At 51.9% G+C, this 18,043-nt stretch overlaps 6 protein-coding genes across 6 annotated transcripts; 3 read left to right on the top strand and 3 right to left on the bottom strand.

The window, feature by feature from the left end:
- Positions 1-398: 398 nt before the first annotated feature.
- T310_0091 (uncharacterized protein) lies at positions 399-1,034 on the top strand (the record flags this gene model as incomplete). The annotated part of the gene is made up of 2 exons (XM_013477046.1): positions 399-541; positions 629-1,034. The coding sequence occupies 2 exons, from the start codon at positions 399-401 to the stop codon at positions 1,032-1,034; spliced, it is 549 nt and encodes a 182-aa protein (XP_013332500.1).
- A 504-nt stretch (positions 1,035-1,538) lies between these two features.
- On the bottom strand, positions 1,539-2,397 carry T310_0092 (uncharacterized protein; the record flags this gene model as incomplete). Its single annotated transcript, XM_013477047.1, has 3 exons — positions 1,539-2,017; positions 2,076-2,190; positions 2,272-2,397. 3 exons carry the CDS (start codon positions 2,395-2,397, stop codon positions 1,539-1,541), a joined length of 720 nt encoding a protein of 239 aa, XP_013332501.1.
- A 1,186-nt stretch (positions 2,398-3,583) lies between these two features.
- On the bottom strand, positions 3,584-3,983 carry T310_0093 (Small nuclear ribonucleoprotein SmE; the record flags this gene model as incomplete). The annotated part of the gene is made up of 3 exons (XM_013477048.1): positions 3,584-3,636; positions 3,694-3,784; positions 3,837-3,983. The coding sequence occupies 3 exons, from the start codon at positions 3,981-3,983 to the stop codon at positions 3,584-3,586; spliced, it is 291 nt and encodes a 96-aa protein (XP_013332502.1).
- Positions 3,984-4,417: 434 nt separating this feature from the next.
- Positions 4,418-7,680, top strand: T310_0094 (mRNA transport regulator (Mtr10); the record flags this gene model as incomplete). Its single annotated transcript, XM_013477049.1, has 7 exons — positions 4,418-4,613; positions 4,670-4,710; positions 4,774-5,046; positions 5,162-5,252; positions 5,308-6,588; positions 6,641-7,066; positions 7,127-7,680. 7 exons carry the CDS (start codon positions 4,418-4,420, stop codon positions 7,678-7,680), a joined length of 2,862 nt encoding a protein of 953 aa, XP_013332503.1.
- Positions 7,681-12,533: 4,853 nt separating this feature from the next.
- T310_0095 (C2H2 finger domain protein) lies at positions 12,534-15,618 on the top strand (the record flags this gene model as incomplete). The annotated part of the gene is made up of 2 exons (XM_013477050.1): positions 12,534-12,771; positions 12,839-15,618. The coding sequence occupies 2 exons, from the start codon at positions 12,534-12,536 to the stop codon at positions 15,616-15,618; spliced, it is 3,018 nt and encodes a 1,005-aa protein (XP_013332504.1).
- Positions 15,619-16,104: 486 nt separating this feature from the next.
- T310_0096 (uncharacterized protein) lies at positions 16,105-17,454 on the bottom strand (the record flags this gene model as incomplete). The annotated part of the gene is made up of 4 exons (XM_013477051.1): positions 16,105-16,717; positions 16,870-16,977; positions 17,031-17,333; positions 17,444-17,454. The coding sequence occupies 4 exons, from the start codon at positions 17,452-17,454 to the stop codon at positions 16,105-16,107; spliced, it is 1,035 nt and encodes a 344-aa protein (XP_013332505.1).
- Between the last annotated feature and the right edge of the window lie 589 nt (positions 17,455-18,043).

The following is an 18,043-nucleotide window of genomic DNA, read 5'->3' on the forward strand; positions in this document are numbered from 1 at the left end:
TCGAACAGACACTCCGCGCACACGAGAAAAGACTGAGAATCGGATCGCAAACGATATTGCTGTCGATGACGGCGGAGGATATGGGTGTTGGAAAGGACTGGGTAGCGGTCAAGGTGCGCAGGACATGTCTCTGCCAGCCCGGCCGACGCGAGATGCAGCTGTGCAGAAGGCAAGAAAGCGTGGAGCGACAGAAACAATTTCGCGCACGGGCCAAGTCGGAGCTCGTCCTTTGTCGCGCTCCGCCGAGTACAGTGAATAGCTTCGGGCCCTCAGTGAATTTCCTATTCATTCAAACCCCAGCCTCCTGCATTATTTATCGTATTTGCCATTGATTCGTCCAATCGTTGACTCAGCAGATATCAATTGCGGTTCTGTATCGGTCTTGTCATCCTTCCGCCATGCTCAACCTTGTCCGCTTTTCCGCGCGATCGGGGCTGCGTTCTGTCCGATGCAATTCCACGGCAACCAGCGGAGCTCCTCCACTGCTGGCCAAGCTTCGTTCTGACCTGAAAGATGCTATGAAGGCAAAAGACACCGCGAGGTACGGTTTATACCCAGCCAATGCATTGGTGCTCGCTGAAGGGTCGGCCCCCTGGTCGGTTGCAACTGCTTACAAGGCTAGGTGAAGATTGAATGTGCTGCGAACTGTCATATCGGAGATAAATAATGCTTCTAAAACTTCCTCTCCTATCCAGACCGATTTACAATTGTTATCGTTAATACGCAAGAGGATAGCCCTAGCAAAAGATGCCGGTCAACAGTTTTTAGAAGCCAATCGGGCCGACCTCAAGGAGAAGGAAGATGCGCAGATTGCTGTCTTGGAGGAATACGCCAGCCAGGTTAAAACAATGAGTACTGAAGAAATACAGAGCGCCGTCTCTCAGGCCATCTCCCAGTTGCAAGGCGAGGGTAAGAAGGCTGACGTCGGGAGCGTCCTCAAGACCTTGTTTGCGCCCGGAGGCATTTTGGATGGCAAGCCGGCGGAAAGAGCCGAGGTTGCACGAATTGTCAAGGAGACAGTTGCGAAACCTTGAAAAGTAGAACATTCATATAGCTATAGTACATGGCCAATCTCCACTCTCGCCAGACACAAAAAGCGATTCACCAAAGGCCACCTATCAGCTTGACCATAAGGAACCCATCTAAAGTAGCAGTCGACGACAGCAAATTCAAATGGGAACAGAAGGAGGGGCAAAGGGCAATAGAAATAGGGAATTAAAAACGGAAATCAAAGCATCCCGGGAACATGGCAAAGGCCAAAGAGCTGACGAAAGGAAAAGCTAAACTATCACATTAAAACCTGAAGACCCCAGAGAAAAAGAATCCACCCAAGCGCCATGTCACATGCATAATCCAGAATTTTCCAGATCCCTTAAAAGGATATTCGATTCATACCTTTATTATTTCAGAAATCCGTGTCCCGTCCCCAAAGCTCGATGACCGGTAGCCGATGTCATTCAGACATGTTAAGGTTCTAGGAGAAGAATAGAACAATTCCGCCAACAGAGGTCATGATGACTCCAATCCACCACCACCTATCAAGTGTTGTGGGATCCATCTGAGTCACGAATGACCTCTTGTGCAGCGTCTGCGGGGATTCGCCAACAGCATCTCGCTTTGCCTTCCCAGTCGCCGTAACCATGACCGTGGGATTTAAGGTCGTCGTCGGTAGCATTTCTGGGGGCTTGTATACGAGATACAATGGCTGCATGGGCGTGCCGTCGAATTGGAATAAATCGAGACGCGGAACGTTGTGGAATGGATCGGTATAAACCCTGTACTCCTATAGGGGCAGTGTTAATCAATATTTTTCGTGCGTACGCGAACAACGAGTATACCTTAAAAATTTCTGTCTGATTATAGCGAGTGTATGTTGCGTAGTCGCTGGCGCAAGGCCTGGACAAGAGCTGACGGCCATCCGAGGTGAAGGGCTTCAACACAAGGGAGCCGTTGGGCTCCAAGGAGTATGTGCCATGCTGCCACAGCATGATTCCCTCGGCGCATTCAGGGTTAGAGGCTAGAAAGAAAGGTGTCAGATTTGTTCTGTCCGAAGAACCAAAAGGAGCGTTACTGACGCTGCGCAATCGCTCGGTAGTATGCCTCTTCAAAGTATCCATCGTCGGTAAAGGAATATGAAATTCCGGTGAGATCAGGTTCCTTGAGCCGGTCGGAAATTGGATCGTAAAATCCCTAAAGTCCCATATGAGGCATAAGCATTGGGGTTGTTTCTTCTCGTGAGCAGGAACGGTTGGGAGGGACGATTACGCATACCGGTCCTGTAATGACTTTGCGAGACTTGGACGACCACGTGCCTGTTAATTGGGTATCCACAGCTGCCTGAGCTGTCAAGGCCAAGGAACTGAAAAGAACGAGAGATTTGACAATATTCGGCGCCATTTTGAATCACCTCTGGATGGTGTAAAGAGATGACTGAGGTAAGAACGTAATAATTGCAAGAAGGGGCACAGCCGCCTTGGTTATTGCGTCGTCCGCCGCGGCGGGCGGTATGCGTCCATACCGTTTCGAAACCGCGCCAAGACCCGCAGTCGATCCTGAGTCCAAGAGATCATCATCGTCCAACTACGTGGTGCAGCAAATCTGGAAGATGTCCGTCGTGTGGTAGCAACCATGGCTGCTCTAAATACTGCTAAGAAAGAGTTGCGGAGAAAAATCCGAAATGTCCTGCAAAATATACCTCGAGAATCCGTCGCCAGTCAATGTCAGATCGCCTTTCTATCTGCAGAGGATCAGATGCCCGGAACTAACTAGTCGCAGCTGCGTTGGCCACCAGTAGATTATTGTCACTGCCGGAATACCGCAATGCAAAGAGAATAAGCGTTTATCTCTCTATGCCCCAGGGCGAAATCTCCACGACAGGAATAGTGCGTGATGCTCTGGCAAGCGGGAAGGAGGTTTTCATACCCTACATTCACAGTATCGAAGCTGAGCCTGCGCAGCCGAAAGTCTCGGTGATGGATATGCTCTCTCTCAACTCCATAGAAGAATTTGAATCGCTTACGCCGGACAAATGGGGCATTCCATCACTCAGCGAGGCATCTGTCCCTACGAAAAGAAACTGCTTTGGTGGCTACGGTATTGAAACAACAAGGCCGCGAAATCCTGGGGAGATCCTGGGATTGGATTTGATTGTGATGCCAGGAATGGCATTCGATGTCAATTTAAGGCGGCTCGGCCATGGAAAAGGATATTACGATCATTTTCTGAATAGGTACAGCAGAGAAGTGGCAGGCTCTACTGGCGCTCCCCAGAAGCCTTTCCTCGGTATGGGATTTCCCCTCCCTTCACCCCCCAATAAACATTTCTGATCGGGGTCCGTCCATTGTAGTTGCGCTCGCTCTAAAAGAGCAAATTCTCCCTCCTACTGAGGAGATACCTGTCGACGATCACGATTGGCTAGTAGACACGGTGATTGTCGGTGACGGGAAGTTGATAATTCGTGAAAAATAAGAACGAGACCGAACTCATCTCCCTATAACCAGTCCGATTCTTTTTTTTGGATACACAAAACCATGCCTCAAACGCCATTGACAAATAATCATCGCCCACCGGAAAATCATCGAGATTATTGTATTGCTTGGATCAAGGACACATTGTCACCCTTCAGCAGGATCTGGCCTATAAAAGACATTTAGCATCAAAAATCCTAGAGAATAACCGTAGATTCTGGCTTACCTAAATTTCTCCGCTTTTCCTCTTCGGTCTTTGTAGCAAGTCGGACCTCGACAGCGTCGTCGATGACAAGGTTCATGAACTCATCAAACCCCTAGATCACAGTCAGAGTGCGCACAATGTCAAGGACAAAGGGAACAACGTACTCGAATCTTGCCTTCTATCCGGAACGCAAGCTGCTCGTAGAGCCAAATAGATACCGTAGATCGTTGCTGGAGAAGCTTGAAGATGAAATGAATCGGGGCAAGCAGCGTCTTCCGCGCAGCTGCCGAATTATTTCCTCGGCTGGACATGGTGTGTGGTTGGGCAGACAAAACTCCGTATCAAAGGAGAAAGAGAGCGAGAGAAAGGATAGAGTAGAAGAGATTGCACAAGCTGGTTTCTACTCTGTGTTGTCGCGTGCCTTGTCGATTCTGGAAGTGTGAGGGTGAAGAGCGGCTCCGGCTCAGGCAGCTTTAAGGTTGTTGCGGCTCACGAACTTTTTTGGGTTGTTTGGGTTCCGTCACAACAGCTGTCCCCATCCCACTTCCTTGCCCTCCTTTTCTCCCTTGCCACCTACTTTCGGTCTCTGTGTACATCAACAGTCGAATTTAGGCCTTCTCCGCCTTGTATTCCATGTACTTTTAATTCATGACTTGAACAACGAACAGTTGGACCTTTCCAGCCTTGCTGACGGCTCGCCGCTCGATCCGCAACCATCCCACCTTCAGCGTACCCCTCCATCATCATGGCAACCAAAGGGAACGGCCTGGGTCAGGCCTTCGCGCCTGTCCTAGCGGCTGTCGCGACAATGCAAGGAAACGCACCACGAGCTGAGAAGGCGCACGCTCACGAGTTCCTGGAGAAGTTTCAGAAATCAGTACAGTCTCCACGCCACTCGGCCTATGTCCAACTCCTGTGGCCTCGTCTGACGCAGCTACTTTGTAGGTTGACGCCTGGACAGCTACCCATGCCCTGCTACAGTCGCCGGAAACCCCAGTGGAAGCAAAGCTGTTTGCTGCGACGACGCTGAAGGGAAAGGTGAGAAAAGACAAGCTTTACGAATCGAGGACGGGAGCTGATGGAGGATGCTGATGCTGTCAGATCACCTATGATCTCGACCAACTACCCGCCGATTCTCTCCCGGAGTTGCGCGATTCCATACTCAACCTGCTCACGGTTTACGCGTCTGGACCGCGACCGATACAAACGCAGCTTTGCGTATGCTTGGCGAATCTGGCCATACAGATGACCACGTGGAAAGACGTATTGGGAACAGTGGGGTCAACATTGGGAAGTACTGCTGGAGATTGCGTTCTGGAGTTCCTTAAGATCCTTCCCGAAGAAGTGACTGAAGGGCGCAAAATCAACCTGAGTGTATGTTCGATCGGTCAATCATCCACCTGTCCAACTTCCGTCTTTGCGCGACCCAGCAACAACCTCCGTGTTTCGGCCAAAAGCTGAGAATCTAATTCGTCGTAATGAAACTTAGGAAGAGGATCTTGCAACGAGAACCAGGGAACTGCTGGACGATAATGCGGAACAGGTCTTGCGTCTGCTTACGCAGTATGCTCAGTCTTCTGGTATGTGCTCTATGCTTCTTCAACGCTGGCCCCAAGCTTTTGCTCACATTTGCAGCGTCTGCGGCGACGAATCCTCGACTCATCGATTGCATTACCTCCTGGCTACGTGAGATCCCAGCGTCGCAAATCGTTGAGTCCCCGTTGATGAATGTCATTCTGAAGGCGCTGGACGATGACTCATCTTTCGACTCTGCCGTCGATTGCATGTGCGCAATCTACAGAGACACTCGCGAGGTTGATGACTGCCTGCCTACCATTCAGAATCTGTATCCTCGTCTGGTAGCTCTTAGGCCAAAACTTCGCGAGGCGGCGGAAGCTGAGGATGTGGAGACATTCAAAGGCTTGACCAGGCTCTTCGCCGAAGCCGGCGAGGCTTGGGTAGTCTTGGTTGCACGGCTTCCTTCAGATTTCCGCGGTCTCGTAGAGACAGTCTTGGAGTGCTGCGCTCGAGACCGCGAGCGAGAGGCGATATCTTACACCTTCAACTTCTGGTATGAACTGAAGCAATATATTACCCTGGAGCGATATGCAGAGGCACGGGCAAAATTTGCGGACGTGTACTCTCAGCTCGTTGATGTCATGATTAAGCATCTCGAATTTCCAACTCCCGAGGGAAATGAAACGGATCTTTTTGACGGCGACCGAGAACAGGAGGACAGGTTCCGCTCGTTTCGACACTCCATGGGCGATGTGCTTAAAGACTGCTGTGCAGTGATCGGAGTTACGGAATGCTTAATGAAGGCGTACCGTTTGGTGCAACAGTGGGTGTCCAAGTACGCGGCTCAGGCGAGCAATGAACACGTCCCACACTGGCAAGAACTTGAAGCTCCTCTGTTCAGCATGAGAGCGATGGGGAGGATGGTTGAGCCAGAAGAAAGCACAGTTCTACCCCAGGTCATACCCCTAATTGTCCAGATTCCGGACCAAGAGAAGGTTCGTTTCTCGGCTATAATGGCTCTTGGGCGTTACACGGAGTGGACAGCCCAACATCCAGAAACCTTAGAGGCACAGTTGAACTACGTGATCTCTGGTTTCCAGCACCGCTCTCAAGAAGTTGTTGGGGCTGCTGCTCTCGCGTTCAAATATCTAGGAACCGATTGTGCGAAATTGTTGGGAGGACACATCCCACAGCTGCACTCGTTCTACGAGTCCGTCATTGACAAACTGAAGCCGCAGAGCCAAGAGGAGGTAACGGAAGGAGTTGCTGCTGTGGTGGCAGTCCAGCCGCTTGACAAAATTTATGAATCTATGAAGCTTTTCTGTGACCCTCTCATGGCGCGAATCATGAATCTGGCAAACAACGCCAAAGATGAACAAGGCCAGAGGGCTGTTGCCGGTACGTCTCGAGGTGTATTCTCCGGATTGCTCGACAAGCTGACATTTTCCAGATCACTTGCAATTGATCACCATCTTTGTTCAAGTTGTCGCACCATACGTGGGACCGGGACAGGAGAACCCTGCTGTCAAATATTGTGGGGAAATACTTCCTATCATGAGTACCCTCGTCATGAACTTTACGACTTCTACACCCATCCTGGAGCGTGTGTGCCGGTGTTGGCGGTACATGGTGATCTCGTATCGAACGGCCATGATTCCCTTGTTGCCCAGCTTGGCGCAGACCTTGGCAGCTGGCTTCGAAGCCTCCAAAGAAGGTTGCTTCTTGTGGGCCACGGACGCCGTCGTCCGAGAATTTTCTGAAGGCGCAGAAAGCGTGGACCGCGCCACCAGCGACGCCGTCTATCATTTCTTTGAGCAGCAGACTGTCGTATTTTTGCGCATCTTGAACGATCTACCCCCCGAACAGCTTCCAGACCGTAAGTGCTCCTGAAGACCCAGAGCCAGTTCTCCAAGACCAGTACTAATGCTCTGTGTAGTGATCGAAGATTTCTTCCGCCTAGCGAGTGACGCGGTCCGCTACTATCCTAAGCAATGCATTACCTCTTCACTTGCAGTGCCGATCTTCTCTGCAGGTCTCAGTGCTCTCACTCTACAGCAGGTCGATCCGCTCATCGCCACTTTGCATTATTACCGTGACCTATTGAGTTTTGGCTTTGATACCCCGCCTGTATCGGATTTCACCGGACCTGATGGACAGCCCTATACCAATCCTCCCGAAGTACGGACGGCGGTGAAACAATTGCTTGGTGCTCAAGGTCAACTGCTGGTTCAACGGGTCTTGACAGGGATGATGTTCAGTTTCCCTGGAGACTGTTTCCCTGACGCATCCGGCGCTCTCATGACGTTGTTTGAGTTAATGCCACAGGAAGCCGGAGCATGGGTGCAGTCCACCATTCAGATGCTTCCTGCCGGGACCATGAAGCCCGGGGAGGCTGAGAGATTGATGAAGAACATCTCAGACAAAGTTCAATCTGGCGAGACACGCAAGATTCGAGCACTCTTACAAGGTTCGCAAGGCTCTATTTCTTGACATCTTTTCATCTTTCTGCCCCCCGGTACTAACACCCCTTCCAGACTTCACAAATTCATACCGACGACGGAATGTCGCGCCACGAGAGGGTCTTGGTAGACTGGAAGCCACACGTTTCCGCTTCAGTGGATAAGAATGTCCAATTCGAAGTGGATCGGGTGTTATATGAGCGCATAGTTCGAGGCGCATGTCGACACTTTTCCGGCTCGATCTACGTGGAGGAATTGCCAGCATTTGTGGCATAGTCAATGATGGGAACTCTGTCCACCAGGTGGCGTTGACTCGGTCGCAGACCAGGTCAGGCGATCGCAGATGGATTCGCAGGCCGCCTGCTCTCAGGGCTCCTATGTTTCCCAGCCAGCTTTCCCCTTTGTGTTTCTATCCTGCTCTCTAACTGCCACGGCGTGCTTTACTTGATTTGACTAGCAAGTGTGAGAAGTGCTCGACGCAAGCACCGATGGTCCATGACGCTGAGATTGTTCCCCCATGTAGCATACAATACCAGTCCAAAGAAGAAAAGGAAGAAGAATAATAGAGGAACAGAACCGTAACGAAAACATTCGTTCCTCGTATGGTGCAAGCTACCAGCCGATAATGATGGAGAACTATCGAGTTCTCGAATTTCTGGATTGTAAGACGTAAGAGTCAAGAGGCGCGTGAGGCTTCCATCGACGTCGAAACTGCTTTTTCGACTATGATATCAATCAAGCCTTGCCATTAGGAACTTAAATCACAGGTCAATCAACTTCTACAACATCTGCCGGCCGTTGCAATGAGAGACAGGGCACGTATCTCAAATTATCAATCGATCAGGATCTCGCTACACGCCGCGAGCCGGCATTATGTCCCAATTCCTTTCCAGTGCCGATCGCAGGGACCTGCCTTTTGCAACCCTATCGTTCATTAGTAAGCGCCAGCTGTTACTGGTTACCTAATTAGGCAGGTGGCTCTCACCTAAGGTCGTGCCTGCCGCCTGAAAGGCGGTCAGCCAGCCAGTTGGACTTCCTATTTACCTAGGTTGGTAAGGCATTCTAGAAACCACGCTTGGGTTGTTAGTGTTGTTGGCCTGGAGGATACCACGACCGCCAGCTAATGGCCAGCAGCCTGTCCCGTACGGTTTTTTGCCCTTGGAGCTCCTCTGGAGATTTTTTCGGCGACTACGGCGCCTCCATGCAAAATGAGTCTCAGGACAACAAATGAGCGCAAAGTCCTATCTCCGCGGTAAAATCTTGCGAATCTTCCTCTCTGCACAATCTTTGCTAATAGATATTTCAAATGAGGTTGTTTGTGGTCCCTGTGATGCCCTTTCTCTTAATCTCTTGAGGACGATGCCCTCTCGTCTCTATAGCCAGTTTGTGGTTTGTAGAGCCTTCTCCGGAAACCAGGTCTTATTTCCTGCCCACACACCCACTATTATTTCCTCATCTCGCCGGTCATTGGCAGGCAGGCCCATGGTCGTTGATCTGTCGAGTTCAATTCTTTGATCTTTCGGTCATTTCCGTCAGGGATGATCTGACCGTTGTGGCACTGAACACAATGAAACTTAGAGATTTTTCTCTATCCACCTAACCGGGACCATGAACATTAGAGGTCTTAGCGCTGTCGATCATCGAGTCGAGAGCCCTGTCCCTTCGTTTCATGATTTTGCCACCACCGTTACTATGTCAAGCGTTTCGTTGTGATGTATCCCTCCTGGATTCGATGAATTTCTCTCAATGCCTGCGCCAGAAGTCGGAGCAACTACTTATCTTGGTTGACGCTCACTTGAAGCAAATGTCCAGTGGAAAACGGCTGATCCGAATTCCCTCAGGCTGCATGGAATGCCTTGCCTGCAGGGCCCCACTAGTTTCGTCGCAGAGTGAATCGATGTACTACTCTGTACCTGACTGATCGTCATAATCTGATGCCTGTCAGAAGGAACTATGAATCCCGATCGATGTTACCACAGAAGGCGCATCTATCTACCAACGGTAAACGGTCGTGCCATTCACCTGGGGCCAAAAATAGCAACGGGATTCGCTGGTGATCCTTTGAGCATCTGCAAGTCTGACAGGTAGTAATTACTGTAGGTGAAACTTTTGGGCCATGCTGCTTGACTAGGAAATTTTTCGTACAATTTCGTGGCCGGTTGAGGTAGCCTTTTCAGGAGTATCAACCAGCGTCCCGAGCCAGTCGGGCATCAGGAGACTGACGCTATGATCCATGCCTGAATCAGAAATATTCGACGAGGAGGGAACGAGGTTTCCACCAAGAGCGGCTGGAGCCTAGAAGAGAAGAGAATCGGAAAGATGTCATCGTCCGCCTCCGATGCATCCTCTCTCCATCCTGCAGCCAGCAGCTTGCTTACTCCGTACATCGACGATTGCATTAGCCCCTGTTAGTCAACGGCTGCTGAATACCATCCGATTCAGGCGGAACACATAAGGTGACAACGTGGTTGGGTGAACCGTGTGTGCCGTGTAACTATTCTGGCAGTTGGGCTGACAGCTTGTGAAGCAGATACTAGGACGATCATTCTGGACGAAGGGTATCCTGTAATTAATGGTACCGTATATCCCTATTATTTCCGTGAGATGTTTTTTTTTGTTAAGCTCACTAATTAAGTTAGATACTGCGTGCATGATTACTTCGGCCCGCGTCCCACATATCCGCTAGTGAGGCCCAAGGAAATCGCCTTTCTTGAGGAAATGTAAATCTTTCCGCGGATGCCGCCAGCTGGCGCTAAGGATATCGACAGCGGAAACCGATCCATGACTCCCTGACGCCCGACGACGCCTCCAAAGGAAGTACTCTGTACAGTACATACGAAGTCCTCCACAATTCGCTCGCTGCAACAGTCACTATGAATAATATCATCCCAGAATCTTTTGCCGTTTGCGCTCCTCGTTCACCTCTAGATCTCCTTGTCGGAGATACAGAAAATGGATGATGTCTCGCTCAGAAAGGCAGGTGTCCCGATCGAGAGGACCAACCGGCCAAACCAAGCTGGTGAACTTAGGCCTAGCCTGGGTCCGAGTTCCAAGTAACTGGCGGCACCGGCGATGGCTTCAATAAGGTCGGGTGAACGCGGACGGGGTGCCCAGCGCATGCAGAGCCGTGTTTGGCCATGGCTACTGCGGCATCACCCAAACTAAGAGCAATCATACTTCGGTCTTAACACCGGTCTAACGTTGTCGGCTTCCAATCCTTCCTTCCATGCCTTCCATGCATCCTATCCCGAAGCCTCGTCGGTGTTCCACTTCTATCCTGGTTGATGCTCGTGCAGATTGTCTTTCTGGGGTTCCACATGGCACGTTTCTCCGCAGTCAAACACACGCGAGTCCATCAGGCATGAAGCCTGAGGATGCGTTGTGTGCCTCGGTCACTCGGATCAGCTGTTGGAACTAACTCCTCAGACAAATTGTAAATACGGCAGCTCCTGCGCGTGGAGTCGAATCTGGAATGCCGTCATCCGGAAAATGCCACGACTGCAACGACTACTAGCCTTGCCATGTCTGACGCGTGACTACTACACTCTAGACGCAAGCTACGTTGATGAACTTGGCCATTCTTGACAAGTCAGAGGATCGAAATTCAGATCTAACTGACCCTGGAATCGGGCTCCAAACTGGCAGATACGCCGTAACCCAGGCTCTCAGGCTACGAGATCGAGACGGAGTCCTCCGCCTTCCGGACACGAGCCGCTTACCCCCGATTGCAGGACTGAGCATGGCTGTATCCTCCGGACGATAACTGACACAGAATAGTCCGAGGTGATTATGGTGAACTGCCGGTAATAATGACGGACCACCTAGCACCCAGCATAGACGATATATGTACTCTATACGGAGTAGTACGGAGTACGCACTGTACATAACAGTGCGCACTACATCCACGTGGGTAGCACGGGGCGATGGACCATGCGTAGTACAGTGGACATCACGATGCGCAGATCTGCGTCATAGCATCCAAGCCAGTCCACAGGGGCTTCTCCAGCAGCTAGTCGGCGGAATTCGAGCAGCATCTCGATCCTGACTCGCCCCATGTTGTCGGGGAACTGCTCCGTCTGTCGCAGTGCTTCTTCAACTGTGTCATCGTGGATATTATTAATTACGTGTTGTTTAAGCTTGTCGCTCTGTTTCATGCCAAGAACTGTCCGGCTTCCTGTGGCAGCGGTCTCCGCAAAGAACGGTGGAAATGATTGCTTCCAGCACGAGCAAAACAACCGCTAAGCACGAGGCCCCGCCGGACTGTGCTCCGGAGGCGCGTCCAGCGGGCAGCCACGGCCTTGCTCCGACTCGACTCTTTGTACGCCTCCTCCCCTGCCCTCTTTTTCCTGGCCAGCCATGCAATTGGCTGATTCATCCAAGGATTTCCTGTCTTGTCGATTTTCTTCGATTTTTTTTTCTTAGCCTGGTCACCTGCTTCAGCCCTGTTCACCGACGGGGTCGCTCCAACTTGGATCCATGGATGTGCTTTTAATCCCCTCTCTCCTCTCCTCTCGCCTTTCCAGAACGCTCGGGCGGTTCGCAGACCGAGACTCCCCCTCTCCGGCCTCGCCCCCTCTCTCCCCACAGTCACCGCTGTAAGACACATGGAAGCCAAGCAACCACGGTCCAAGCTCCTGCGCGACATCCATCACCGGCGAATCCAGAGCGCATAACGCCTGTACATTGTGCTCGTTGCACCTGTCACTACGGGATCTGATGGGCTCGTTACACAAGATCCAAATTCCCGCGAATAGCAATAGCAGGGGAATTGGTTAATCATTGCAGCTGCACATTGATCAGGACCGTCGAGAAAGCCGACAGCGGGTCTGTCGCCTCTTGAAAGCCCTCCTGGACCCGGCGCGGACGGACAGAAAGAAAGTGACAATGACGCTGGCCATCGATGCGATGGCAGAGGTGGAGCAATTCTCGCGAGATCTCCGGCGAGGGTGCGATCCCACCAGCGACAGCAACCTCCAGAACGGTGACCGGACCGCCAATGGCTCGCCCAAGAAACGAAAGAGAAGTCGCAAGGCCCAGCCGGGCAAGAGATTCGAATGCAAGCACGAGGGTTGTGGGAAGAGCTACACCAGAGCGGAGCACTTGTACCGTCATCAACTGAACCGTAGGCTGGCCCCGTCGTCATCCTTGGAGGAACATTGTTCTGATCTGCCCTCGCCGTCCTTTTCTAGACACTCCCAAGCAGATATATCGATGCGACTTCCCGGATTGCTATCGTTCCTTTGTCCGCCAGGACCTCTGTATCCGCCATCGGGAACGACATACCACCCATGGCTCCCAACTGCAAAAGCGTGACAACTTCGCCCTGGCCGCCAGCAACATGGCCTCTGTCAGTCGTCCGCCTCCTCCTCCTCCTCCTCCTCCTCCTCCGTCGGCACCTGCCCGGGATGAGAGCATCTCAACTCGTAGCACTGCAGCTATGGTTTCTCCGCCGTCGACGTCCACCAACGTCGCCCCTCCATCGACCGTTGCGGGCTTGTACACCTCGACATTGGGGCCTGCCATACCGGCGGAAGGCGCCTATCAGCCATTGACACCGCAGACAGGCTATGGCAGCTCCGACGCAGGTGTCAAGCAGTCAGACAGCGGGAGCAGCTACACCTTGAGTCCGGCCCAGCCTCAATCCGGCCCGACGTACGGACCTGCGAAACTCCCAACCACGTACGCACAGCTCGAGACGGCCAACTATCACAATGCCCCATTCAGCCCGAGTGAACTGGGACGCAGTCCAACCACCGCCAATTCTGGGTCGGCAGTGGCGTATTCCGGATTGCCCATGTCAACCCTGCCCCAGTCTGGGTATTCTACCTCAAATCTCCATCGCGAAGCATCAGTTCCCTATACGACTGCGGGGCTCAGTGCACTGGACACCGTCGCTGGTGGTATCGTCCCCAGTTCCACTGTTGACGGCGAAACAAAGTCGTACCCTTACCCAGTGTTTGGTGGAGAGACCTACAACCGATCGCCGTTTGCCATGGCTGATGACTTTACTGCCTGGCTCTTCAACGACCCGGGTTCCGGCTCATCGCCTGTCAATTATTCAGCCATGCTGCCCTCTGGCTACTCCGATCCCACCCAGGTGCAGACTCCGTTCTTCATGAACGATCAGACGTATGGTTCTTACCTTGGCAACGTCGCCCCACAGCATCCAATGAGTGTCACAAGCATTCTGGATTCGGCGCCCCCCGAAGCCATGATGTCGGAGGAAAAACGGCAAGATATTCTACACCTGATCAGCACCCGATTTAACGACGCGGCGCATTCGGCGGTCCGCACCCGGAAGGAAGAATTGATGGAAGGCGACATTGACGCCGACGACCATATTTTGAGCCTGCGCATGATGCAGACGTATGTGGGATCTTACTGGTTACATTTCCACGCGCAATTGCCGATCCTACACAAGCCCACCTTTGTCGCGGACAGGACTCCAACTCTTCTGCTGCTTGCGGTTATGGCAATTGGTGCTGCAACCCTGGAAAAGATCCACGGACACACCGTCACCGAGATGGCCGCCGGTCTAGCCAATTTCCTGGCCTGGCACATTCGTTGGGAGATCTTTATGGATGCAGACTTTCGCCCGCCGGCGAAGCTATGGGTGTTTCAGACCTTGCTCCTGTTGGAGGTCTACGAGAAGATGTATTCGACCCGGGCCCTTCACGAGCGTGCCCACATCCATCACGATACCACACTGACCCTGATGCGCCGTGGCAGCTCGTTGATCGGGAGGTCCTCCTTCGATTCACCAGCAAGCTTTCGTGAAGACCGGCAAGGGCGGTCGACGGCGATATCGGATTCCGGGACTACCGACGATTCATGGGCGCACTGGATCAAGACCGAGGCCACAAGGAGGGTTGCGTTCGGCGCCTTTGTTATGGACTCGATTCACGCCACCATGTTCGGCCATTCGGCAAAAATGGTGGCCCATGAGATGCGACTCCCACTCCCTTGTGATGAAGCGTTGTGGTCGGCCACTAGTGCTGCCGAAGTGGCTCGGATGCAGGCGAGCCTACAGGCCAACGGGGTCAAGCCCATCATGTTTCTTGATGGCCTCAAGAAGACGCTCACCGGGCAAAAGGTGCGGACCAACGCTTTTGGACGGACCATCATCATGGCGGGTCTGCTCAGCGTCAGCTGGCACATGAACCAACGGGACCTCCAGGTCAGCTCCCTGGGTGTTGTACAGGCTCTGGGAGGTCGAGACAAGTGGCGATCAGCTTTGCTGCGCGCCTTTGACAACTGGAAACGCGATTTTGATGAGGCCTTGGCTGAGTCTGGCTCCCGCGCGTATGCCAACTTGTTTCAGCAGCAGTTCAATGAGCAAGACATGTTCGAATCCCGCACCGTACTACACCATCTGGCTCACATGGCCTCCCATGTCGATATTGTTGATTGCCAAATTTTTGCTGGTGCAGGCCGGCTTCTGGGCCGGTCCATCACGCCCAAAGACTATAGCACAGCACGGGAGAAGATGACGGAACATTGGGCGACGAAAGCGTCAGCCCGCGATGCCACGTTCTATGCGCTCAAGTTTCTCGCCCAGGTGTTGCTTCCGGCAAATGATGGCCGTGTGGGTCCAGACGGAGAGTCTTTGATGAAAGCGCCGGGATATTCGGCGCGCGAGGATTTCCTTCTGAATCGCTCATGGGTCGTTTATTTTGCTGCTTTGGTGGTCTGGTCGTATGGCTACGCGCTCGAAGGCCCCATCCCGTCGCCTCCGGAGCTGAACACGGTGGCCGATCAGATTCGGGACATGCAGCACTTCTTCGATACTGTAGGCGCAGTTCGCGAACCCAACGATCTCGAGAAAGTCACGGGGCGAAATCGGTGCATGGGGCTGCTGATGATTCTGCGGACCAGCTTTCTCGACACGCGATGGGAGCTCCTACATGAGGCCGCCAATCTTCTGGAAAGCTGTATCGGGAAGTTAAAAGGGCCGCTTCCCCCAAAATAGCGAATTTAACTTGAAATATCCACTTTCAAGGGACGGACTGTATTTTTGATGATGGATGGACATTCAACGAAAGTCATTCCAGACTTGCGGCTGTCTGTATATACTTCACGAGTCGACGAACTTCTTTTTTGGATATATGTTTCTGGCGATGGATGAAAATAGGTAATGGGAATCTGGCGCTTGTGCTGGAGTGAATCATGGTTCCTCGAAGCTGGTTCTGGTCTGCTGATATTATGATACCGCTGTGTTGTGGGGTTTTTTTTTCTTTTCTTGAAATTTGTATATATATAAAATATATCTATCTTTTTGGAGTGTCGAATTTCAGATGCACATACTCTTGGAAGTTACATGCATTGAGTTGATGCCTGTCGATATGTATTCTTAGAATGTGTGTATAATGTATATGATACTACACCGATACCAACTAGGAGCCGCTAACGTCCATCGTGTCTAACAGGTACAGAATATGGAGTGCCGCGAAATAGACTACGACTGAAGATGACGCTTTTTCCCTCCTGACAACTGCTGCAATTGATCCTCCAGAGCCCTGATTCGTTGCTTAATGTCTCTCTTTTCTTCTGCGAGCCACTCCAGATCATCTGCACCTGCGTTTTCAATCCCCCGGTCCACCAATGTTTGCCTTCGTTGAAATGACCCTATGCCGTCCTTGATACTGTCTGCGATCGCTACGCCAACGGCTGTTCCACCAAACGGCTTGTCTTCTTCCACCAGCTCCTTCTGGATATCAAGCACAACTTTTGCGTCTCTGAAGAAACGCCTGACCTTGGCACCATGACGAATCTCCTCACTCCAAAACTCCTCCTTCAATTCCTGCTCATGACGTTCTCCCAACTCGTCGTCATACTGAGTACCCCAGAACGTGGTTACAAAAGCAATTTTGCTGAACGATTGCATGCCGCACAACTTGCGAAGATAGTTCAGATTGCTCACAGCCGAGCCGGTCATGCGGGGTGCGGCGATATTTTGCATGTAGACGACGCCGGAGGTCATGAATTGAGCACGATATGTGACCTCGAGGTAGTCTGCGAGTTCCATTATCAGGTCCACGTCCGGCCGATAGGTATCATCGAAGCCAGGGCTGTCGACAAGGTTGTAGTTGATTCCATTCTGCACGAAACGCACTGATTTGAAGGTCCTAGTCTCTGTCAACTGGTTAACGGAATCCCTTCGATAAAGGAAGGCTTGCGCCTACTGGACTTTATTGAATGCCCGACCGCACCTGCTTCGTACCCTGCAGCTGCATTCAAGAAGGTGGTTTTGCCGCTCCCAGTGGCCCCAAGAATAACGATGAGGACCTCCGAGTCCCAAAACTGCACTCGCTTTGCGGGATTTGATGAACTAGCGGGGTTAGTATGAATCCTATCTGGACATGATTTGTTCTCCTCGCTCACACATGAATCCCTATAAGCGTGGCTAACGCAACCGTATGCATGGTCATTCTCGCTCGCAAACCGGATGTATCCTCCGTGGCCACCATTCCTAACTTCACCCGCCCAAATACCCGCTTGAAGATGTTTCGACTGTGACGGACTGCGTTCTTGCTCGCTGCAGCTGCAGCTGCAGACTCGTCCTTGGTGACCAGGCTCAAGAGCTCATCCAGATCGGCGCGGCAGTTCTCGGTCACCGTTCTGAAATTGCTGGCCTGCTCTTCAGTGAGATCTGCATGACTGCAAAACTGATCCATATGACGCGAACTGCCGAGACGTCTTCAAGCATATGGCGATATTGCTGCGGCCCGTTGTGGACGGCGTTGTAGACCTGGACCGCCAGGGTTCCGATGGCGATGGCATCGCCAACACCGTACCCGAAGCTCATTTTGCTTGCCAGGTCCTGAAGCCATTAAACTGCTGGCCAGATGGGAATTGCAGGATCCAGCAGGGCTGCGCATTACAAGGAGGGGCTCAGGCTTGTTTCCCAACACAGGTCTTCGCACGACTCGGATGGATGTAAGCAAGCCTTGGGCGCCACGTGAATGTTACTGGACGGGGCATCAGTCCCATGTCGTGAGACTCTCATTCGATAAGTCGCGACGGCCGACAGGGGTATGATAGGCAGCACGAGATACGAGCAGTGCTCCGGGAGTCTGGCCAGTCAGGAAATGGTCTCAAGCCATAAGAGCCTTGATATATTCCCAACATCGTCTCTATTTAGGATGCTCTCAGAGTTGCTTTACAGCTGCAGGACGATAAAAACAATATATTCTGACCAGTAGATAATGAACTAGAAGCCCTAGATAACAAGATGAAATGGTTGGAGCAAAATTCAAAAACAATGAGGAGAATAGGGCTGGCTATATGCCAGAGTCGAGAATATTCTATCCCGTTTGTTGTCATGGATAGCCGCCTGTTTCACGGATGAGAATGCTTTATTCTAGAGGTTGACGATTATATATTACCTATTTGGG

The sequence above is a fragment of the Rasamsonia emersonii genome, assembly GCF_000968595.1.
Source record: "Rasamsonia emersonii CBS 393.64 chromosome Unknown ctg1118621759663, whole genome shotgun sequence".
NCBI lineage: Eukaryota > Fungi > Ascomycota > Eurotiomycetes > Eurotiales > Trichocomaceae > Rasamsonia > Rasamsonia emersonii.